Source organism: Anas platyrhynchos, chromosome 13 (assembly GCF_047663525.1).
Source record: "Anas platyrhynchos isolate ZD024472 breed Pekin duck chromosome 13, IASCAAS_PekinDuck_T2T, whole genome shotgun sequence".
Lineage (NCBI taxonomy): Eukaryota > Metazoa > Chordata > Aves > Anseriformes > Anatidae > Anas > Anas platyrhynchos.
In genome coordinates, this window is record NC_092599.1 from 22,207,046 (window position 1) to 22,229,201 (window position 22,156).

At 38.0% G+C, this 22,156-nt stretch overlaps 1 protein-coding gene across 13 annotated transcripts in view; it reads right to left on the minus strand.

The window, feature by feature from the left end:
* The window catches only part of ARHGEF3 (Rho guanine nucleotide exchange factor 3), a 132,037-nt gene that overhangs the window by 30,736 nt on the left and 79,145 nt on the right, over positions 1–22,156 (minus strand). Inside the window, exon 1 of one of the 13 annotated variants that reach the window (XM_027467588.3) lies at positions 6,092–6,479. The exons of 11 other annotated variants lie outside the window; for them this stretch is intronic. In XM_027467588.3, the coding sequence (XP_027323389.1) occupies positions 6,092–6,187 (96 nt within the window). In that variant the 5' untranslated portion in view covers positions 6,188–6,479. Of the gene's footprint in view, positions 1–6,091; positions 6,487–22,156 lie in introns of those variants that run through there. One more of the 13 variants, XM_072044351.1, reaches the window with a different exon arrangement.

The window sequence follows — 22,156 nt, forward strand, 5'->3', positions numbered from 1 at the left end:
ATCATGTGGTAAAACTTCTAACATTTCTTCCAAATCCACGAGGCTCCACACCACCTGCACTCTCTGATAGGAGCAGGAAAAGGTTTGTTATTCTTCCTCGGCTGGTCTACACAAAAGCAGCCAGCAAATAAAGCAAAATCCAGAGACGTTTTGTTTTAATCAGTGTTATAAAGAAGAGGTCCTGAAATGATACTTGGGGTAGAAGGAAAAGCCATGCAGAGAAGTGGTAAAGCACTCTCAGTTAAAAAAAGCGAGTTGAAGTGTGCATCGGGGTATGGCACTATGTGCTTCACCATAGATCGTCACTGTCCTGTAAACAGGCTGCCCCCAGCTGGTACAACCTCACCACCTCTGTCATATGACAGACAGAAGCACTGCAGCACCAGCAGCACAGGGAAGAGTTGTGTCCAGCTCTCTTGACTGATAATTCATTTGCCTGCAATACCCAGAAGTCTATGTCTACCAGCAGTTAGGACATTAAGGCAAATTGACAGAAAAACCTTACACTGATGCGAATTAACACAAGTAACAGAAATGCTGAAAAACCCAGACAACTAGCAAAGAGTTGATTAAATTCTGAATTTCCTCTCATTTAAAGCTGCTTGTGCAGACTACCCTGGACCTTTTCCCTCTGGAAGAAACTGGATCTGAAGCACGGCTGCCAATTAACAAGCAGACATGTCATGGCAGGTTCATGCATGGCAGCACAGCAGCAAGGTGCTTGTTGCAAAATGCCACTCAGCAGAGCAGGTTTACCCTTCGTGCACTCCCCTGGCTGAGTTAAACACGGTCCTGAGCCCAAGACAATCTAGAGCTTCTCCTGGACAGCAGTATATTGAGGATACTAGGAAACACCAAAAGACAGGCTACAAATGGCCCTAATTACTAAGGCTACCATTTCTGCAGTGTAGGAGATGTAAGCAAACACCGGATGAACCAGAACATCCTGGAGGTGCACAGGAATCCTGTGCCACTGCGGTAGTTTTTACAGCCGAAACCTAGGCATTATGTTAGATCCTGCACAGAGAGGCAGGAAAACATCCTTGCTCTGAGGAATTGATGTCTTTGTTCCCTGGACTTAAGCCACTTTGTTTGTTTAGTTTCTTGGGTTTGTTTTGTTTGTGCGTTTTTTGAGGGGGAAGATGGCATGGAGTGGAAAACTTAAAAAGCGTGAGGAATAAAACACTCTTGGAATGGCTAAAAATAGTGCAAAATATTCAGTTGTTAAACATCTGAGAAACACCTGCCTCATTTTACTCCTGAATCTCCATCTGCTCCTTTCTATTGACGCAAATTTGTACAATACTTACACCTTGAGCCTGAAGAAGGAAGAATATTTTCTAGTAAGGATATTTAGCAGCACTTGGATAGCTACGCACAGCTGTCTTCTCCCCTTGTTTGTGGTTATGAAAAACATTTGTGTTTAAATGAGAAAATGAATCCCAATCATGGAAGTCCATTTGCTGCACACAGACAAGCCTCAAGGGATATGAGATTTATTACGAATTAAGGAGGGCATTTTTGAGGGAGCTCCTTGTCAAAATACTGAAAGTACATCTTGAACAGCTCTTGAACTTCCTCTGCTTCCCTCGAACTGCACTTTTTCTGTCCTTAACCACAAGCCCCATTGACTTTGATGTTGCTCAAGATGCTCAAAAACTTTCATGGCCTTATTGGGGACATTAAATTTCATCTTAACCAGACTGATCTTTCCATTCATAAACTACACAAGTCCAAGCAAACATAGTGTTTCACAACTTTTTTTTTTTTTTTTTTTTTTTTCCCCAGAACTTAAAGAGGTATGTTAACTGCATAAACTTTTTTACATATAGAAAAAGGTGAGCTTAAGAATTTTGAGCGGGAAAAGTTCAGTATCTCAAAGACTTCTCCCAACTTCTATAGCTGGATTTCTTGTTATCAAGAAAGGTTAAATGTAAAATAACAGTAAAAAACAGTAAAATAGAATACTAATATAGATTTAAAATATGTAAATACATAAAAGAGGATTAATTCATGAGATACACTAACTTATACAGGAATCTCAGGACCAGGCATTTTGCTTTGTTCATTTTGTCTACCTTTGTTAAGTAAAAGGTTTTGTTGTTTACCGAGGCAAATACCATATAACTTTTAAGATCAAAAAGGATATAAAAAATGAAACGCAACACGCCAAACACTGATGGTCACAACAGACTTCTCTTCAAATTAACATTTTGGTCCTTTTTATTTTACTTTGTTTTTCCTATTATTTTTTAACCAAAGTCAGATAAATTGATTTGTATCTGCACTTGCCTATTAAAACAAAAACTATAATTTAATTACGGGAAGTTACCCTTGGTAAAAAATGCCTCTGATCTTATGATGCTCTTGATCAAAATTACCTGTAATAATTAATTCTTTTGGTCAACATCAGCATATCAAGTCTGTTTCTGTGCAGTTAAATCCTTAGGTCACAGAGTCAGCTGTTAAAAACTATAGCTAATGATTTTTAACTATTGCTAATGATTTTTATATGGACAATAAAACCATTGTTAAAGTAGTAATCATTGCATTTGACAGTGTAGAGCACGGGAATATGTTTCTACTGATTTGCATTTTCATTGAAGAACCAAAAGTCAGCCTTCCAGAAGATCTTATATCCTTGATCATGGACTAAGTGGGAATTTAAGCACTTAATGCTATATTTTCCTGTCTGTGAATCTTTTAGCCTTAGCGGGTCATCTCTGCTCCCACTTCTTTAAGCAGATCCAAACAGAAATGGAATAATCAACTATAGTCACTTAAACCTATTTCATGGAACAGGATAAAATAAGCTTCCCAGAGTATCAAGGGAAGATTGCAGAGCAGGCTCTACTCATGGTTCCTATGTTCACATCATATCACAGACCTCTTTGGGTTGTGTCTGCATAAAGAAGCTTTGTCATATTAACAGGTGCAAGAGAAGTAGCTACTAGAACCTTCAGTCATTATAACTATGTATTTTTACAGTTGTTATAACTATACATTTTTACCAGAGACTTGGTACTAATTTCATCTTGTTGAACTACAGTTGGTATATTTAATAATCCAAATCATTAGTACTCTATCATGCTGAATTTTGCAAGTATTTTCTTCTGGTACTGGATAATAAAGAGTCTCTTACAGCAGCTATTAAAAAATAGAGAAAAAAAAAAGGGAAAAAAATGAGAGAGAGGGAGAGAGAGGGAAAGACCTGTCTTGGGCTTTCTATTAACAATGAGCAACAGCAGCTTACTTGTATCCCTTCTGTTCTTCATCCCACTAACCTGGAAACGATAGCTGTTTGTGTGCCACGCTGTGCACAAGTCTCATTTAACATTTCAATTTCAGAGGAGATGTGGAGGCTGTGTGTCATGCATTGTTATAGGTACTGCTAAATACCTCATTCTATTAAATATACTTCAGTTTTTGTCAGACTTGTCAGACTAAAAATAGCTCCATTTATTCTAGTCACACACTTTTTTTCAGTTTCCTTTATAGGGGCTGATAAGCTCGCTATAGCGAGTGAAGCACTTAGTACATTACAAGAAAGGATGTGGGTGTTTGGGTGTTTGTTTAATACCTTGAAGCAAGCAGTTTTGCTGATTATCTCTATTTCCATCTTACAAAAAAAGCCAGAATGAGCCCAACACCTCTGTACCATTTACACTTAGAATTGTACTACAATATTTTACGTGGGGCATGCAATGATGTAGGCAAAGGCCTTGCACTGTTTCCTGTATTAACTCATTCTTCAGACACTGCAGTGCTTTGCTGCCCTTATATTGTATTTAGAAAGAAATGTGACAACTGTACTTTGACCATAGGTACCTTTTCTCAGGTTCCAGGTTTGAACATACATTTTGGACATTTTATTAGTCATTGTTTTGTGACTGTGCTACTTCTACCGGATTTATGCTAAACAAGTTCAAGTATGGTTTACAGAACGAACCATAGGCAGGAAACCTCTGTTCTCTTTTGTGACACTGACTTGTTCCTCAGAAACAGCAGTGGTTTACTACTGCTGCTCTGCACTTTAAGTCAGAGAACGAGGAAAAAACAGTATATTGTCAGTAAGCTTCAGCTGGCTACCCAAAGACTACCACCTGAAACACTGGAAAATTTCAACAGTACTGATAAGGATACACATTTTTTGCTAGTCTCAGTTGAAATCAGTGGGGTTAATTTATTTAAGTATATACTCAAGATTTTTTCTGAATTTCAGAGGAAATATTTAATAATCACAAATTTTGATTTTAAACCAAAAAACAACAGCCACATAGCAGAAAATCTGTTCTGTTCCACATATGACAAAATCTATGAACAATAGGTAAGTAAATCACTCAACTTCCCATGTCAATAATTAAAATAGTTTTCAAAAGGTTCACCAAGCCAGAAGTTCATAACCCACACATAGCACACTAGCTTTCCGGTGTAGTAACAAAATCGTGGTAGAAGGCGCTCAATAGCTTTGTTTTAATTACTAAAGGCCAGAGAAACAGCTTAACATTTGATTTGGAGAAGAAATGGGGATTTTTCCCAATATTGATAGATTTTGAGGAATCAGGCTGCATATGTCTATCCTTACAATGCCTTGCCCAAAGTGCCTTTATTTCTACTTCCTTTGCCAAAATTTTTGAGTGCCAGATGGAGACAAACAGAAGAATGCTTAAAAGTTTATTTTTCAGAAGAAATAGTGGTCCATCCTACTCTCAGAAATAAGCCTGAATGTACAAGGTGAATTTTCTTAATTATATAAGATACAAAATGAAAGATTATAAATCCAAGTCAGTGTTTGCACTCTGTAATTCTGATTGATCTCATCTGTTACCAGAGATTTCCTCATGCTCTACAATTTCACTGAGACTTTTTCTTCAAAATTTGAATAATTAAACTGCCCTTCCTAAGCGTAGCAGAATAATGCTTGAACTCTTCAGATTTGGCAATTCTATTAATTTAAAAATAATAATAATAATTCAAATCTTCATGTACTAAAAGACTAAATGCATATTTCTCAGATATTATTACCAGTAAAACCAGTACCCTTAAATGAACTATTCAGTGATTAACAACACAAGCTTTATGGATAAGTGCACACATATTCAGGGTGTTAACTTTGAAAAACAGAGTTGACAAAATTTCAGGTTTGTTAACTGCAGTAATTAAAACCCTTCATGTACAATTACACCAAAAAGCAAAAGGGCAGAATCTTCTTCTTAGAGTTCTTAGCTTAAACAGGGACACTTGGCTCATGTTACTTTCAGCCACTGGAAGTAATTAAACTTCCATATAGTTGGATTAAAAGCATACAGTTTAGCAATTTGTCTTCAAGTTACTCAGTAAAGAAGACTAATAAAGAATCTATATACTTGAAATGATAAAAACTTTCAGAAGGAAGCTTAATCTTTCCTCCAGCACAGCTAGACAGCCTCCTTGAGGTCACTTCGCTTTCCACAGAACTAGAGCAGACTAAACACTAACCTAAAGTATCAAATATTCAAGTCTTTCACAAACCCCACTCCTTGAAAGTTTCCACCATTTATGAGAGTTTTGTGAATGAATAAGTTGAGTTTCGGTTAAAAATCTTATTCCTTAATGTCACATTAAAAGATTTCATCCATTTTAAGAAAGACAATAGTCAACCTGCTGACCTGGCAGCTTTCAGTTAACTGTGCTATCACATTAATTTATTGTTCTAGCACTGATAAGGACAAGACAGTGACATGGAGCTTCAAGGCACTGTCTTCCAGATGGCCTCCACTGTCAGCAAAGCACACAACTGGCTCCTGCATCAGTTTGACGATTAGTAACACTTAGCACTAGAATAAAATAAATATAACTGACTTTAAACTACATATCTAAAATAGACATTTCATTAACCACTTTGAAGATTAATTCTTTAAAATGTCAGATGACAAGATTCCTCTTTCCTTTATTTCAAAAAGTTCATCAGCAAGGAAAGCACTACAGGATGCTCAAACAGACCAGGGATCTATGCCCAGAAGCCCCTTTAACCCAGTGCATCGCTTCTCCCCCGAGCACCACAGAGCTACAAAGGAACAAAGCTGTGACCCGTCACCCCTAACTGAGGTACCTCCGTCTCTTTAGCCGGGAAGCTCGCTGCCTGCACGTCCAAGGCACAATTCGTCCTTTTGACCGCAAGGTAGAAAGGGTAATCCTTGGCCACCATCGCGGCGGTGGGAGCGCCAGTTTCGGGTGTCACAGCTGCTCCGCTCCGAAAGCGAGCCGTCAGGGCGGTTTTGAGCCGAGCCTCCCGGCGCCCGGCAGCAGCAGTAGCGTCCCGCCGGGGGCTCCAAGCGCAGGGCCTGCGGCCGCCCCGCGCTCCGAGGGGCCGCCGGGGAGTGCGAGGCTGCGGGCAGGGGGAGGCTGGAGGAGGCAGGAGGAAAGGGCAGGAGCGGGAAGACGCTGGAGGCGGCCTCACACCGCTGCCCCGCAGCAGGCCCGCCCCGCGAGGCGGTGTCGACGTCGCCGCCTCAGCGGAAAGGCGAGGAGTGGGGGCTGGCTGCGGGGGGACTCGTCTGCCCGCCTCGGCCTACTGTGAAAGTTTGGTTCGCACACAGCCCTTCTCAACGTGTACCACAAGCAGAGAATTTCAGCCCGCCTTTGTGCTTGCTTCTCAGAGGGTCAACGCAGTTCAATTATTGCCTTTTGGTTGGGCTATTGGGCCACCTAAGCTCCTGGCAAACGCAGGGTTTCATGGCCATCCATCACCAGCAGTCCCCAACAGCCCAGCAGCCAAGGCCCAAACACCATTCCCATTTCTGTGGATGTCAGTGGCATCTGCATCCTGCATACAAGTGCTCCAGCCCACCAGAGACGGAGTGCTGCGTCATGCTATGCCACAACATTCAGCATTGCTCAATCTCTGGGTATTTTATTCACCTATATTGTTACTTCTTCCTGTCTGGCAAGCAGGAGTTTGTTTCTTGTGTTTTTTAAAGTTACACTGCTGTTGCTATTGTTTAGTCAAAGAGCTCCCCTACCCGCACCCCTCATTGTAACAAGCTGAGAGAGTGGAAAAACACTTACGATGGGCATAGTACAGGATGCACTGCTGGGCCAGGTCAGCAAGGCAGAGGGGCTGGTGTCTACCTTCAGACAAAGATAGTGAAACTTTCCTGAAAAGAGAGAGGGAGTAGCAGGGGCCTTGTCTGGGGCCTTGATTGATCATACGAAAAGAGAGTATGGGAGACAAGGAAAAGGAAACAGAGTGGGAAGCTGGATGGAGGCAGCAGGGAAGGATATTTTCAGGCAAAAGGAAGCAGCACAACCAAGAATAACTTAACAGAGTCTGACAGAACTAATTCTATTTTTAAAAGCAGATTGGATGGATGTTGATTCACAAGCATTTGTTTTGCTAAAGGTTATTAATCAAATAGTGATGCCTTTAGAATAAGCATATTCAAACTCAGTCCTCATTTGGGTACTTCCTTTGACTTCACCAACATCCCAAACATACAATGTCTCACACACTTGTTCTCCCAGGCCCGTTCAACAGCAGCCACAGTAGCTGAGATGGTCTCCTGCTGCCTCTCTATTTTGTAGTCATCTGCTCATAAAAACAAACAAAACCCAAAACCAATCCACAACACACACCAGTTCCTGGAGAAAAAGCTAGAAGAAAAGTACCAGTACTTTGGGATGTTTTGCTTTCTTTTGTAGAAGAAAAAGTAAAATTTTAACCTTTGGAGTGATATGGGCTGTGCTGCTTTCCCCATCTCCAAAGGGCCACAGGAGGACTGACCAAGGTTCAATAGAAGCACAAGTGTTGACATGAGCCATTGAACAGCTTTCACATACAGAACAGCAAGCAGACAGGACATTTCAGACAGGAAGAGAAATCAGGACAGTTGTTATAGAGATGTACAAAACCATGAGAGACAGAAAAATAGAGAATGGTTTTCCACCACATTCAACTACAGAAAAGAGGACCATCGCATTAAACTGCATGGTGGCAGATTTATAGAGAAAAGTGGAGCTAATTCTTCACGTTACATACAATTTTCAAGTTATACACAATGGAAATATTTGCTACAAGACACTGCTGCTAAGAAAGTTTCTCAGACACAAGTTTCTGGCTACTGAAACAGTATTTTGGGAAACATCATGACAGGCTCTTTCCATTTCATACTCTTCCACAGCAGTCCACTGTTGACCTCCACTAGAGATTTGATGCTAGGCTAGACCAATCATTGCTGTGGGCCCCTCACTTTCCATTTTTCATAAGATATGAAAATAAATATTTTTATTTTTTCCAGAGGATTACTTGTCTTAGTTGAATGTTTCTGAAGCTACACACAGCTATTTCATTCATACGAATGTACGTTCATTTTTGTGAGTGTTTGGCAGGATGTTCACAGGACATACCTCTATTGTACGCAATCTGCTACTGGTAGACAGTTTCTCCTTACATTTCAAGCACATCAAAACACCAATACATATGCACAGGTTACAATAGTCAGAACCTCCTGAGAACACTGCAGCTGCTGTCTAATCATTGAAGCCCAAGAAGCCTTGATTTCAAATACTATCTGTGTACTTTTTTTTTGTTTTTTTTTTTTTGTTTGTTTGTTTGTTTGTTTTGTTTGTTTGTTTTTAATGTATGGATATGCTAAAACCATTTTAAAAATCAGCTGCACTTAGACGAGGAAAAGCGCCTTCAGGGCATGCCCTCGAACCATTTTAGTCCTGTAACATGCTTCACAGCATAAAGAGTACTTCACACAGGACAGGAGTGTACTGGTTTGGAGACTCAATGAACCTGAGTTTATAAATATATAAAAGAAAGTGCAGAGAGAAAAATCCCGCCTTTTTTCCAATTAATCAGACCAGTGCACTTCAGCTTAACTAAGCATTCTTGAGAAACAAGAGAAAAGACTATATTCCTCTATTAAGATGAATACGATTTTTTAACTGCTAGAAATAGGCAGTACTGATGAATTTCAGAGTAACTTACACCTAAAAGACTATAGCTTCTATAAACATCTAAAATAGGATTCATTAGAGACTCTGCATGTTTGTCTACTCTACTAGAAGAGCATAAATACTTTTTTAGAACTGAAATTTGGATTCATTGATTCATTGATGCACCTAACTTTCTAAGTATCATATCTTATGGAATTGCACAACAGTGCAATTTCAAAAAAATCTCTCACAGAATATCCAAAACAGGCTTGTGAGATTTTGTTTGTTTGTTTTCTGATATATATATAATTTTTACTTAGGAACCAATCTGTTTGGTAATTCTGGTAATCCCTGCTCAAGTAAGGTACCCACCACTGTTGACCTGGTTCAGGACTAAAGTTCACTAATGAAGTTGTTCCGTGATTGTCTAGTTCACACCAATGCTTTTTTGAATGTATGGGGAAACTGGTTAAACAAATATTGAAGTAACTATTGCAAAAGCATCTGTCTGTATGACAAAGTCCTTTGGACCATTTAAGTTTTAGAACACAAATTATCCAAAATACAATAGCAAAAGAGGAAAAAAAAAAAAAAAAAAAAAAAAACAGTTCCTTCTAGATAATGGTTAAGAAGCCATTATGCTAAGCAGCAGCAAAAGTAACTAAAATATTTAATCTAATCCAAACATTTAGATAAGGAAAATCCAAATGGAGCAAAGCATCTTAAAGCCCATGACTTCCATGGTTAAAGGAGTTCAATGGAACAGAAAATCATTAATTAAAGTTGAACACAGCCTAAGGAATAAAACACACAAATAGATTGTTTAAAGTTTCAGGGTTGGTGTTTTTGTTGTCTTGTTTAAGTTTTGTTTCAAAATGATCTTTGCCAAAATTTTTCCAGCTGCCTTTGGGCAGAAATGCAGAATCTGTAATTAAACAGAAATATTTTGAGATGTCTACACCCAGATCTCAATTACTGTCTTCCTCCCGATTTGCTAATGTGACTGCTTTCCCTATTAAAAGGCAAAATCTGTTTTGACGAGCTGTTAAAAAAAGATTAGATAAATGCAATCAATTTTTGATGAAATATTCATATTCCAATAGACTCAATGTCTGTCTTTTCTTCCCCCACCCAACTTAACACAACCCTTTGCTTTTTTTTTTTTTGTCTGCATTTGACTGTCAAGCCTAAAAAATAGCCTAGCCTTAGTTGCAATAATTCATTCTATTTCTTCTTTTAATTATAACTATCAATGCTAAAAGAGAAACACTACTAACTGTGTTTTTCCCATGATTCATATTTGTGGGAGCTTTTTTCACCCATTTTGGATGATTTTGATATATATATTATGCACCTAGACATACATTTCACCAAGAACACAGCTCTGTGATATGTTCCCAGGTCTAAGTAGCAAGAAAAAAAATTAATCAAAGGTATAATGCTTTGAAAAATAAAACTATTATCACTATCATCTTCAGATACACTATATTCTCAACTCTTGGTGTTGTTTGTGTTTTGGTTTGGTTTTTAAATAAGGAACAATAAACAGTTCATTGCTTTGTTTTCAAAACAGATGAATTTCTGTATGAATATGAAGTATCCAGTAGTTTCTGAGTCATCCTAAACGCAGTAGCTCAGCTTTCTTGCTATGTTACTCCAGGCTTATGGGGGGAGTAAGAGATTTAATATAAAATCTGTTGCAGAGGGCTATCATCTTGACACAATTTTGGCTAAGTGTGCATACTACTTGGCTTGTATTGTTTCTGAAAGTTTTACCCATTGTAAAAGTCTGAATTAAGTGAAATACTGTACGCACATTACAAGAAAAGAAATCTCAGTAGCTTGCACTCCATGGAATGTTCTTTGAGTATGGATATCTCTCATATGTGCACCCACCATTAGAATGTGTTTTCACCAAAAAAATAAAAATAAACAAACAACGAAAAGTCACTGCTTACAAGAGGTACAATTTCACTAACAGTATTCAGATAAAAGTTACTATTTCATAAAATGACCAGTGAAAGTAAGCCAAGCTAATGCTGTACACACACAGTTCTGCACTTATTGAACGTTTCTGAAGCCTCTCTTCAATGTACTCTAATATAACTTCAGAGTGATCATTAGGAATCTTTCCTTTCAGAAAGAAAACAACAAACAACCACATCCTGGAAAAAAAGGGCAATTCTTTAAAGTAGCCATTTTCACCAAACATCATGGGTTTAACTCTACTTAGGAGCTCAAACAACTGTGATACAGTAGTTAGAAAGCATATAAACTGCAAGATAAAGGGTACTTATCAGGCAGTTGCACAGCTATTCATGACACTGCAATTTCCTCATTGCAAATACAGACTGTACACACAGTAGTGAGAGCAACAATTTTCTAGGTGATAAATATTTGAAAGAGACCACTTGATTAAACACATCAGTTATAAGAAATTACAATAAAAATATAATTACAGGATGATTACCATTAAAAATGTCCTCTCAAAAAACACAGCTGTAATTTTTCCAGGTAGAGACTTTACCCTGCAAAGATCAATCTAGAACAAAGAACATGTCTCAGGGGAACATCTGACGTTAAAAAATTGAAGCCCAAACTTCTATTCCATCTAGACTCTCCATTTGAAGACTATCTTTCATATGGCCCTTATTTGTGCAGCTTATGGAGTAACAAGAGGAGGAAGAAGTTAAACTCATGTTTCCTCACTGTTATTGTGGCCTCTGCTTTGGGATTTGCAGCCAAGAGGTCCTGAACTATTCCCCGAGTTTTGTAAAATGAAATTAAAAATAGGAGTCTTCATTGTCCTCCATGGTGGATGATTGCTACTTTGAAAAAGTACCACCTTTATGTCTAAGTACATTCACGTGGAACTGATGAATAGAGAGACGTGATTCCCATACAGAACATCATAGATGCATTGTTATATAAACACACGTTCGGTCAGCCATCCACAGGCTTTCAAAGTAAAACATGCATAAATTGTTGGAGCTTTTTCTTATTAATACAGAACAATTTGGCAGTGGGAGATGAGCATGAATATTTGCCAATTTTGGGAGGTTTGGATTTTATTTATTGGGGGGGGGGGGGGGGGGGGGGCTTGTTTGGTTTGTTCTTTCTCCCCCCCCACTAACTTCATGTAATTTGCTTACTACAGAAAGTATTGTGCAGTTAAAGGATGCCTTCTAACAATTGCATTTGCACTGAAACAAAACTTCATGGAAACAGAATTTTTCCCTAGGAAGATGGTAAGTCATTTTCAAAGCTGCCTTGGTTTCATATCCCAGACTGTTAGGGTGCCTCCTGCTGACGATGGCCCACCAAGACTATGAGGAAGGACTCACTCATGCCTCTCCACCCCGCCACCACACCCGAAGCACAAACTAATTCCTAACTGTGTGGGCCCTCTGGAGGGAACACAGAGGGTGTGGTGGGGCTGGATAAAATGACCCTTCATGAGTTACACTTGTAAGGAGGTAATTGGTTGAGCTTGTCTTCCTACACGGCCCTTCCTTGTCTTCTTACACGGCCCTACACGGAGATGGGAAGGATCGCACTGGCTGTCAGTGGGGATTTTTAAAGAATCTAAAGAATCTTTAAATTTTTTAAAGAATTTAAAGAAGTCAAGTTCTGTATTAGTGGCCCTGAGTGGAAGAGCGTCTTTTCCTAAAATTTTACAACAAAAGAGGCATTATACAAGGAAGAAATTACTGGGAATGACTTGTATGGTGTTTAAATAGGATTAAATGTAATTTAAATATTTTGTTTAAATTACAGGCACTGGGGGAGCTGAAATCTCTCTCCAGAGCACCCTCCTGGCTGGAGAATTAAGTAACAAATTTCTTCAAAGGACAGCATTGTCCCTAATACATTGTATTTATCAAGACATTACAATAGTGGTCTTTTTTGTTTGATTGATTAAATTTTATTACAACAACATTTATATCATATAAATAACTCAATATTTAACTTCAGGGAAGAAAGCATTTTCTAATATTTCTCTGTATGTGTGTTTGTATACTTTAGATATGGACAAGAAGAAAATGAAGAAAGGATTAACTATTAAGAATAACAGCAATTTTCCCCGCTCTAATTGATTTCACATGTAATACTGGCTAAAAGCCACTTATTACGTCCCTCCAACTGCAAGATGTAAAGCAAAGTCTGGGGTTAATACAATATATTAGACCAAATTATGTAACAATTGGAAAAAAAATCAGAAGAGCTTTCATGTATTCATGACCTACAGGTTAGAAATAAAAGCAGCAAAACATAAAACCGTTTTAAGTCCTCCTCTCCTATCCATTTACTTGTCTAGAAGCACAAACGTTAAATCCAATTATACCATTCATTTGCCTAGTTTGACACACGCTTTGCCACACTGACATGTTAGTATGATTCTCTGCATTCCTTGGAAGTTATCTGAGTTAGCCATTTTCACAAAGATTTTGATTTCTATGACTTTTGGAATACATTTTTGCTTTGGGAAGGGCAGTACTCAAGATGCAAACTCTGAAAGTGCTGACAACGGACATGATTTTACAGCATGAATGAGATTAATTAACAATTAGTGACTTGCAGCAACAAGAAACACTGACTTTCGTTTGCCAGGTTTCTTTGCTGTTGGTTTACCAAGCATGGGTTCCTGCCCCATGACAAAAGCACCAGAACACTTCTAAAGGCAAATGGATGGAAAGTGCACAGATGCCAACGAGGACAGGGCAGGGAAAGAGCTAATTTTTTTCCTCCTAATAGCAGTGAACTATTAGCTCAGCTTGCGTTGTTTCATGAAGTCATACCCAACGAATACTGTCAGTGTTTCTGGTTTTGGACCAACATTTTGGATTAGAAGCTCTTTTCTTTTTTAATATTTTTTAAACAGACCCACCTACTAATTTTGATAACAACTGTGCATGGTTACTCATCTTCTACTCAGTTATTTTTGCCAATTTGTGTATCATAAAATTAAGAGAACATCTGTGTTTCTTAAATACAACTTTCAAAGACCAGCCATAAGGCTGACTTCATATTCTCCTGAGCATGATGTACCCTTTTCTAGATCATAGCCAAGGAGATGCTAGCAATATTTTTAGACTGAAAGTTAAGCAACTTATAATTCTTTGATACAGATTATAAGACATCCAAGGGAAAGAATTATGTTGGTCAAGCAAAACAGGGAGACTATCAAGTACTTTACAAGCAGCCTGATAACTACAATAGAGCAATCTTGAACCTGCCATCTGCTACAGCATAATACTCCATGACAATTCAGTAGAGAAAACCTCCACACTTGATCCTGAAGAGTTTCACAGTTCACACAATGCCTTACCATTCCAATTATCACAGTGATGACCCAAAATGTGTGTTCTAATACTGGTGCCCATTGATCATTTCTAGAATGTTCCATTTTCATCTGCTATGACCCATATATGAAAATATACAAAAAAAATACAAAAATAAATATAAAAATATATACAAAAATATACAAAAAATAAAACAATAAAAGATGAACACACACACGTACAAATCATCTCTCACTCTCATCCTCTCTATATGAGGGGGGGAGCAAAACTATGGGATAACTTCAAAAAGAAGCATCCTTGCAAAACTGATAATGCATCAGCAAAGGATGGAAGCAGCCTACTGCCAGCACTGCTGCAAAGCTGCGTGGCCTTAGCCATGATGTGTTGTTAGCAACAATGTGACTCATGTTTAAAAGACGCTTGAAAGAAGGCATAACATCTCAGACACCAACAACTCAGGCCAGGACAGAATTTCTTTGTTCATAGCCCCTAACCAAGAATCAGGGAGTGAAGAAGCCACTTTCAGGCACGTTTTACTTCGAGTTACAACAAGGCTTTTCTTAAGGTGGCAAAGTGCCATCTTCCCAAGGAAAAATATGATGAAGTCATCCACACTGATCAAAAGTTACTATAAATACTCTCAGCTGAAACACAGAAATAAGACAAATAGTTACACTGAATACTTCAATCTTAGCTCATGAATGCTATTTATAATTTCTGAAGGCTATCTCCCCTCTGGTCAACTTGTTATTCCCAAAGTGCCATCTGGCAAAAGATAAGTGCATTCTACTTTTAAGTGACCTCCATTACCCAACCTGCAGCCATGAGCCACCATGAGGTGCGCCACTTGCTAACAACTATGAGTTTCGGACAGGCCCCTGACTACCGTAGTTAACTCAGCCCCTGATATAGCAGTGAGAGTCAATAATTAAAAATGAAAAGCAACATTGAAAGTAATTCCAACCACCACTGATAAAGTGATAGCAAGCTAAGGATGAGAGTTGGCATCCTAGCCAAGAGAGGAGCAAGAGTGACCCACTTCAGTAACAGAACAATTTGTGGGATTGGGATAAACCATTTACCTGAACTTTCAAAAGTCTTTTTAGTTTCTGTTTGATGCAAAATAGAAGTCACTAGAGCAATACAAAGAGAAACATAGGATAATCAAAGCGACCACCTAGGAAAATGACTTTTGCAGTAACATTTGCCTGTATATGTGGATGCAAAACTGTTGTTTGTTAATGCCAGGAAAAATATTGTTGCAATAATCATAATGCAACATAGGAGAATCCTGAAGGAGAATTTTGCTTTGTAAATAACAAAGGCCAGAAAACAATGGCAATGTGTAGAAATAAAGTGTAAGATTAGACATAGGGCAGATAAAAAGACCCACTTCCTTTGAGTTAAGTATGATGCCATACTTAAAGAACACAGCAAAATAATTTTAGAAGAGATGGTATTGTGGTATTAGATTAGTTCTTGTATCTGAATTTTATGTGTAGTAATACATAACAAGTAATAGATGGGTAGAAAATTTTATTTTGAAGGCTATGCCTTAAAAATATCACACTAACAAACAATACAGAGCACTGAGCACAGCAGAGTTCCCAGAATCATTTTTTTATTTTTTTAACAAAAGCTCAGTCTTCGGTCTTGTACAAAAGCAGCAGTCTAAGTAGAGCTGCATGTGACCTTGAAATAAGATATTGTAGGAGGAAGTTACTATGCCATCGTGTATGAGTTCCAGACTACTACAGAATAGAACAAGACCATGCAGCATCTCTCAGTAACATAATTTGCTGTAGTTGTAATGGCTTGCAAGCACTTAAACAACTCTTTTTTGGGTCTTGTTACCTTAAAAGACAATAAAAATATATATGTATATATTTATGTCCAGACAATAGAAAAAAAAAAAAAACATTTTGATTTTGTTATATATTTTAAGACCTAAAGCGAGAGACAGGAGAGGGGCAAACCATGAAAAAGAAATCCTGACCACACAGAAATCCAAGGAAATATATTCTCAGAGCTCCAAGCTGGAGATAGTTCACCCATATCAGAAAAACACTACATTGATACAATTTAAGGTAATTTGAGTAGAAGCAACTTAAAGTGAGTTAGAGATATTGATACCAGAATATCAATATCTCTAAATTAGAATATCAGAATATCAATAGAAGCCATCTATTGACTTAAAACAAGCTAAATTACTGTTAGAAGTAATAATAATAAACATTGCACAAGAAGGGGGTAAAAATACAACTTGTAATCATCCAGAAATGGTAATATAAAATGAAGCAAAAATATCATGTTGCATATAAAAGCTGAAAGAATTATAGGGAAGCAAAAGGTACTGGAGGGGTAAAAACAAACAAAAATGTATTTTTTTTCCCAGGCTGAGGGATACCAGATTTTTTATTTTTTATTTTTTTTACAATGATAATTTTTGATTAGAAACATGATTTAATTCCATTGCCCTCATATTTTCCTTATCCCAGATATGATAGTTAAATAATGAAATGTGAAAATGAAGTGCCAAACAATTAGGAGATAAAGGAAGAGCAGAGTGCTGCCATAACAACTTATTGCATTGAAGTAGGAGAACTATTAATCCTGCTGTCCTACTTCAAGCACAGTGTCTGGTACAGGTGTTCTCAGGGTGCTCTATGAACCCTCCTTGAATTCTCCGCTCCATTCTTCCTTCGAACAAGGAGAGTTCAGAGCACAGACTGGGTACTCAAGGTGACCTAAGGCACTTACAAAGAAAATCCTCAATGAAAACACCTAAATGCTTAAGTCATATGAAATGTCCAGCCATTGCATTGATGAATCAACATTGAAAAGATGAAAGAACAGCTTCATAAAAGTATAGACCTACAATAAAGATCGGAATGCACTTCATATCTGGAACAGAAGAGTAGGTATGTTATTACATACAGTTCTCTGGAATTTGATGGAGTTGTTTTTGCACAAACATTTAGACTACCTGCTTCTGTTTGTAATTTCTTCCTCCAAATCTGGTCTTTGTATTAAATAAAGGATATCTATCCTGCCCAAATGATTGGAGCATCACCACATTAAGAATCTATCCATTTTGTTGGGTCAGGAAGTTACATTTCTTTTAGTACATGCTATCTAACAGCAGATGTGCGTTACATTGTGTTGCTGCAGGATATATTGACCACATCACAGGAAGAAGCCAAACAGCTGAAATAAGAAGTTACAAAGACCTTTTCAAACATGAGCAGTCTCCCTGATCTCTATGAAACTAAATCACGTGTCTGATATTACTTGCACATATGGAAAAGATACAGTAACCAGGCAGTAAATGTGCTTCTAGTCTCATGCCTTATAACAGTACACTTGTTTCACAACTGCTACTTACTCTACTGGTTTCCTTTGCTGTATATTTAGAAATCTGCAATATATATATTGAAGGCAATTATGATTCCAGTATTTCCCTAAGATTCAACAGGTTTTACAGTAGTTTCAAGTAGTCTTAATGACTAGATGGTGGGCTGTTGTTTTTTTTGTATGTTTGTTTGGGGTTTTGTTTGTTTTATTTTGTTTTGTTTGGTTTCTAATCATTGCCTCTTTCTTCTAATCATGCTCTCTCTCAGCAGCTTCAACATTTGAGCTTCAATGCTCTCAATTAGTCTCTCATCTGACACTTCAGTCAGAACTGCCGTATCCCAGAACCTTCAGGAAGGTGCAATGCAATCAATACATCACACTTAGGTCAATTTTTACATTTATACCCTGACTATTAGAAAGAAGTTTTGAGTGTGATATTGCCAATTTTCCAGAAATAATGGTAATAAAGGGAAACCCAATGAATAAACTACTACAGAGGGAAATAAATATTCCTAGCAAAAAGAGAAAGCAGAAAGTCTTAAGCACTAATGAACCTTTCCTGATTCCATTTCTGGTATTTAGAGATCAATACTGGCCAAAGTAATTGAACAGTTCATTTGGTATTGAGGGGAAAAAAAAAAAAAATGACAAAAAAAAAACCACCTATAGCATCCACCAGTGACTCTAGTTTAAAAAAAAAAAAAAAAAAAAAAAAGGAGAAAAAAAAAGCAAATGCAAAAGAAGCTCCTCAGAAATAATATAGTTAGAGTTGAGATTCTACTACAAGCATTTTGTTAAATGTTTGTGTCCATATGTGAAGCAATTCTGAATATTTATAACTACAGTTTTTTCTACTATATTCAGTTCTTATAGGATGAGGATTATGGCTTGTTTGTGAAACTAGGTGGAAATTTTTAATGGTGCATTTCAGGAAGCATGCATCTGTTTTTTAATCCTGTTCCTTCCTAAACTTGCTAAAGTTTAGCCCCAAAAATATATCAGGAAATAACTAGAGGGTGAGTGGAAAAACTTTAAAGACACCTTGTCTTAATTAAATCTAAAAGCGTTACTTCTTCCTGTTCAACTTAGTCACGTATGGCTTTGGCATATCACACCTAACTGGGGTCAGGGGACGCATCAACACAGAATAGGTTCATATTTCAGCTGCCACCTGTAATTGGCAGCCTGGAATTAATTAATGAAGTGGAACCAGCACAAACTTCAGTGCAGCATGAAATTAAACACGCCAAGCAGTATATAAAAAAAAAAAAAAAAAAAAAAAAAACCAACCTGCTGCTTTTTCGATACTCCTTTACTGCTATAAAAAGTAGAAAGGTAAAACAGTTAAGCCAAGTGCAAACCTAACAAATGTAAGCAATGCCTGTGGTAGTTATTTGTACCATTTGGGTCTCTCACTCAGCTGCTAAGCTATTACTTGAACAAACAGGTACAGAAAGAATAGTTACCCAACCTCATAAAGACATTTATCAGTCTTTGACATTTTTAGTCATTTTGGTCTTACAATTATTTTAAATAACTTATCTAAAGCCAGACCACAGGGCTGCTACAAGAAGTCTCAGCTGGAAGCTGTCTGATCACAGCATCAGCATCTCAGCCCTGATTCAGCCGGACAGCCAGGGCAGGAATCCAGCCAGCCCTGTACACACACCAACCCCTGACAGGAATGTCATTACTGTAACCTTTCTGCCTGATCAGCAATTAGCATTCAGCATGAGCCACCTTTCTGTAGGTGAGGCAAGATATTTGACTTCTGTATTTTAAAGAACAGTCTTGGAGTACAGACCAAAAAAAAAAGATTTTTGCAGCATTTTCTTCCACTTATTTTTGCTTTATATAACAGCAGATCTTATAAGAATATTTCTAGTATCCTGGAAAGAGTCTCAATGCAAAGTGTCCCTTTTTATTTCCTTCCTTTTTTTCCTCATTTTAATTCAATAGATATCAGAGAACTTCTGCTGTACCTTTTAGATCGTTTCTCTTGAATTAAGCTTCTTTTCTAGACAAAGCTTCTTTTCTCTTCCACGTTCTCTACAAACTTCTTATATTACTCCTATAAAGCAGTAAAGCGTGTCTCCTAGTTCAGGCAAGGATAATTTCAAACCAAATAAAAAAAATGATGAGTTCAGGATGGAAGTCATATCTGGAATAAATATTAGAATTTTCACATTCCTCGTTTTGAGTTTTCTGTTCCAGATGCTTGAATGTTTTTTTGTTCCTAAAAAATCAAACAGTGGAAGATTTACCTTATCAGCAGCTTAATGAAATGTCCATCACAAACAGCATCCAAATGGCTCCTGTTCTCCCAGCATGGCCTGCATCTTTATGCCTCTCTATCTGGGAGCTCTTAAGTATACACTTCTGAATATCTACTGCAAAGCAGTGGAGAATTCCTTCACAAATGAGACACATTTAAAAAAGATTAGTGCAAATTACTTTTGTAAATTTATAGCTACATCACAGAAACAGCTATCAGAACCTGTGTGCCAGTGACTGCTGCTTATAGCGGAACTTGCGCTGATTTAGAGTTTCACAGTTGTCATTGATTCAGTTTTGCCATGTTATAGAATCATAAAATCATTTACGTTGGAAAAGACCTTTAAGATCAGCCTAATAGAGCCAAATCCATGCCCACATATTTCTTGAATACCTCCAGGGATGAGGACTCCACCAGCTCCCTGGGCAGCCCATTCCAATACATAACAACTCTATCCATAAAAAAAATTCTACCCACTATCCAATCTAAGCCTCCCCTCGTACAACTTAAGGCTGTTGCCTCATGTCCTCTCATGTCCTGTCACTTGTCATCCGAGAAAAGAGAACAACACCCTCCATGCCACAACCTCCTTTCTCACAATTGCAGAGAGCCTCCCCTCAGCCTGCTTTTTTCCAGACTGATCAAATCCTATTCCCTCAGCTGCTCCTCATCTGTCCTGTTTTCTAGTCCATTCACCAACTTTCTTGCTCTTCTCTGAACACATTCCAGAATCCCCATGCCCTGCTTGTAGCGAGAAGACCAAAACCAAACACAGAACTCGAGGTGTGGCCTCACCAGTGCTAACCACAGGGGGATGAGCACTCCCCCAGCCCAGCTTGACACACCAATTCTGATACAGACTAGGGTGCTATTGGCCTTCTTGGCCAGCTGGACACACTGCTGGCTCAAGTTCAGCCAGCTGTCAACCAGCACCCCCAGGTCCTTTTCTGCTGGGCAACTTTCTAGACACTCTTCCCCAAGCCTGTAATCCTGCAAGCGGTTGCAGTGACCCAAGTGCAGCACCCAGCATTCAGCCCTGTCGAATGTCATGCTACTGGATGCGGCCCATCAGACCAGCCTGTCCAGACCTCTCTGCAGAGCCCTCCTGCCCTCAGCAGATAACAGAACTACCCAGCCTGGTATCAGCTGCAAACTTACTGAGGTTTAGTTACTTAATCAATCCCCTCATCAAGGGGGAACAAGTCATTCAAGTATTTTCATGTGATGCCACTCCAAATCATTGGTACAAGCTTTGCTGGCTCAACCTCCTTTCTCTATTAGGCAGTGACAGTAAACTGAGAACAATAAATGGTTCCTTTTTACCTTGACAATCACCAAGGAAAAGACCTAGTTGTTCCACATAGAAAATGTCACATGGAAGAGCTATAACATTGGTTTTTCTGAGTAATCTTTCTTCTGTTAAAGGATTGTGTTGCTATAATGATGATTCCTTCCCACTTCCATTTCCTATTTGTTCACCCAATGCAAAATTTTAACTCACTTCTTTCGAGTTACTTTTAAGAACTGGGAAGTTATGCAAGCAATAATAAAACATGGCTTTGCTTCATTACCTGTGTGACTACCCACAGATACCAGATGAACTGCTGCTGTACAAAGGTACAGGATCTACCAAATCTTCCTTTCTCACTTACACATAGCTTCACGTTTTGGCATAACCTCAAGAACCAGATTAAAAGAAAAATCCAAACACTGCTGAATGCATCAATTCTTTGCTTCTTACACTAAGGTCACTAAGAGGAAACTGGAAGATGAGGTTTACCCTAAATCCATCCTGCATTTGTATATTTAAATCTTTGTGGTCTGCTTAATGTTGAGAACTGTTGGTTTTTTTTGTTTGTTTTTTTTTTTTTTTTTTTTTTTTTTTTTTTTTTAAGATGCCCTCATCCACATCTCTCATCTGTAGCTTTTTAGTCTACTTAAGAGTGAACACCACAGAGAGGAAGTTATTTTAATGAATACAAGAAATGATAAATGTGAGCAAATACATCTAGCAAGAGATGTATCATTGCTTAACTAATGGTAGAAAAATTATTAAAATGTTGACACTAGTTATGTTTTCTACTAATGTAAATAAAGACCATTAAAGACAGATAATGACAGTAAAAAGCAGAGTACAGCTATGCTATTTGCTACTAAAGGGATTACTTTGGAAACTATAATAAAGAAATAAATAACATTTTTCCCAAGAAGTATCACCATAAATTCCTGAGAATTTAGACAAGATCTGCCACTTATGCATCTAATGCCATTTTTGACCCAAGATGCAGGTAGCATCCTACTT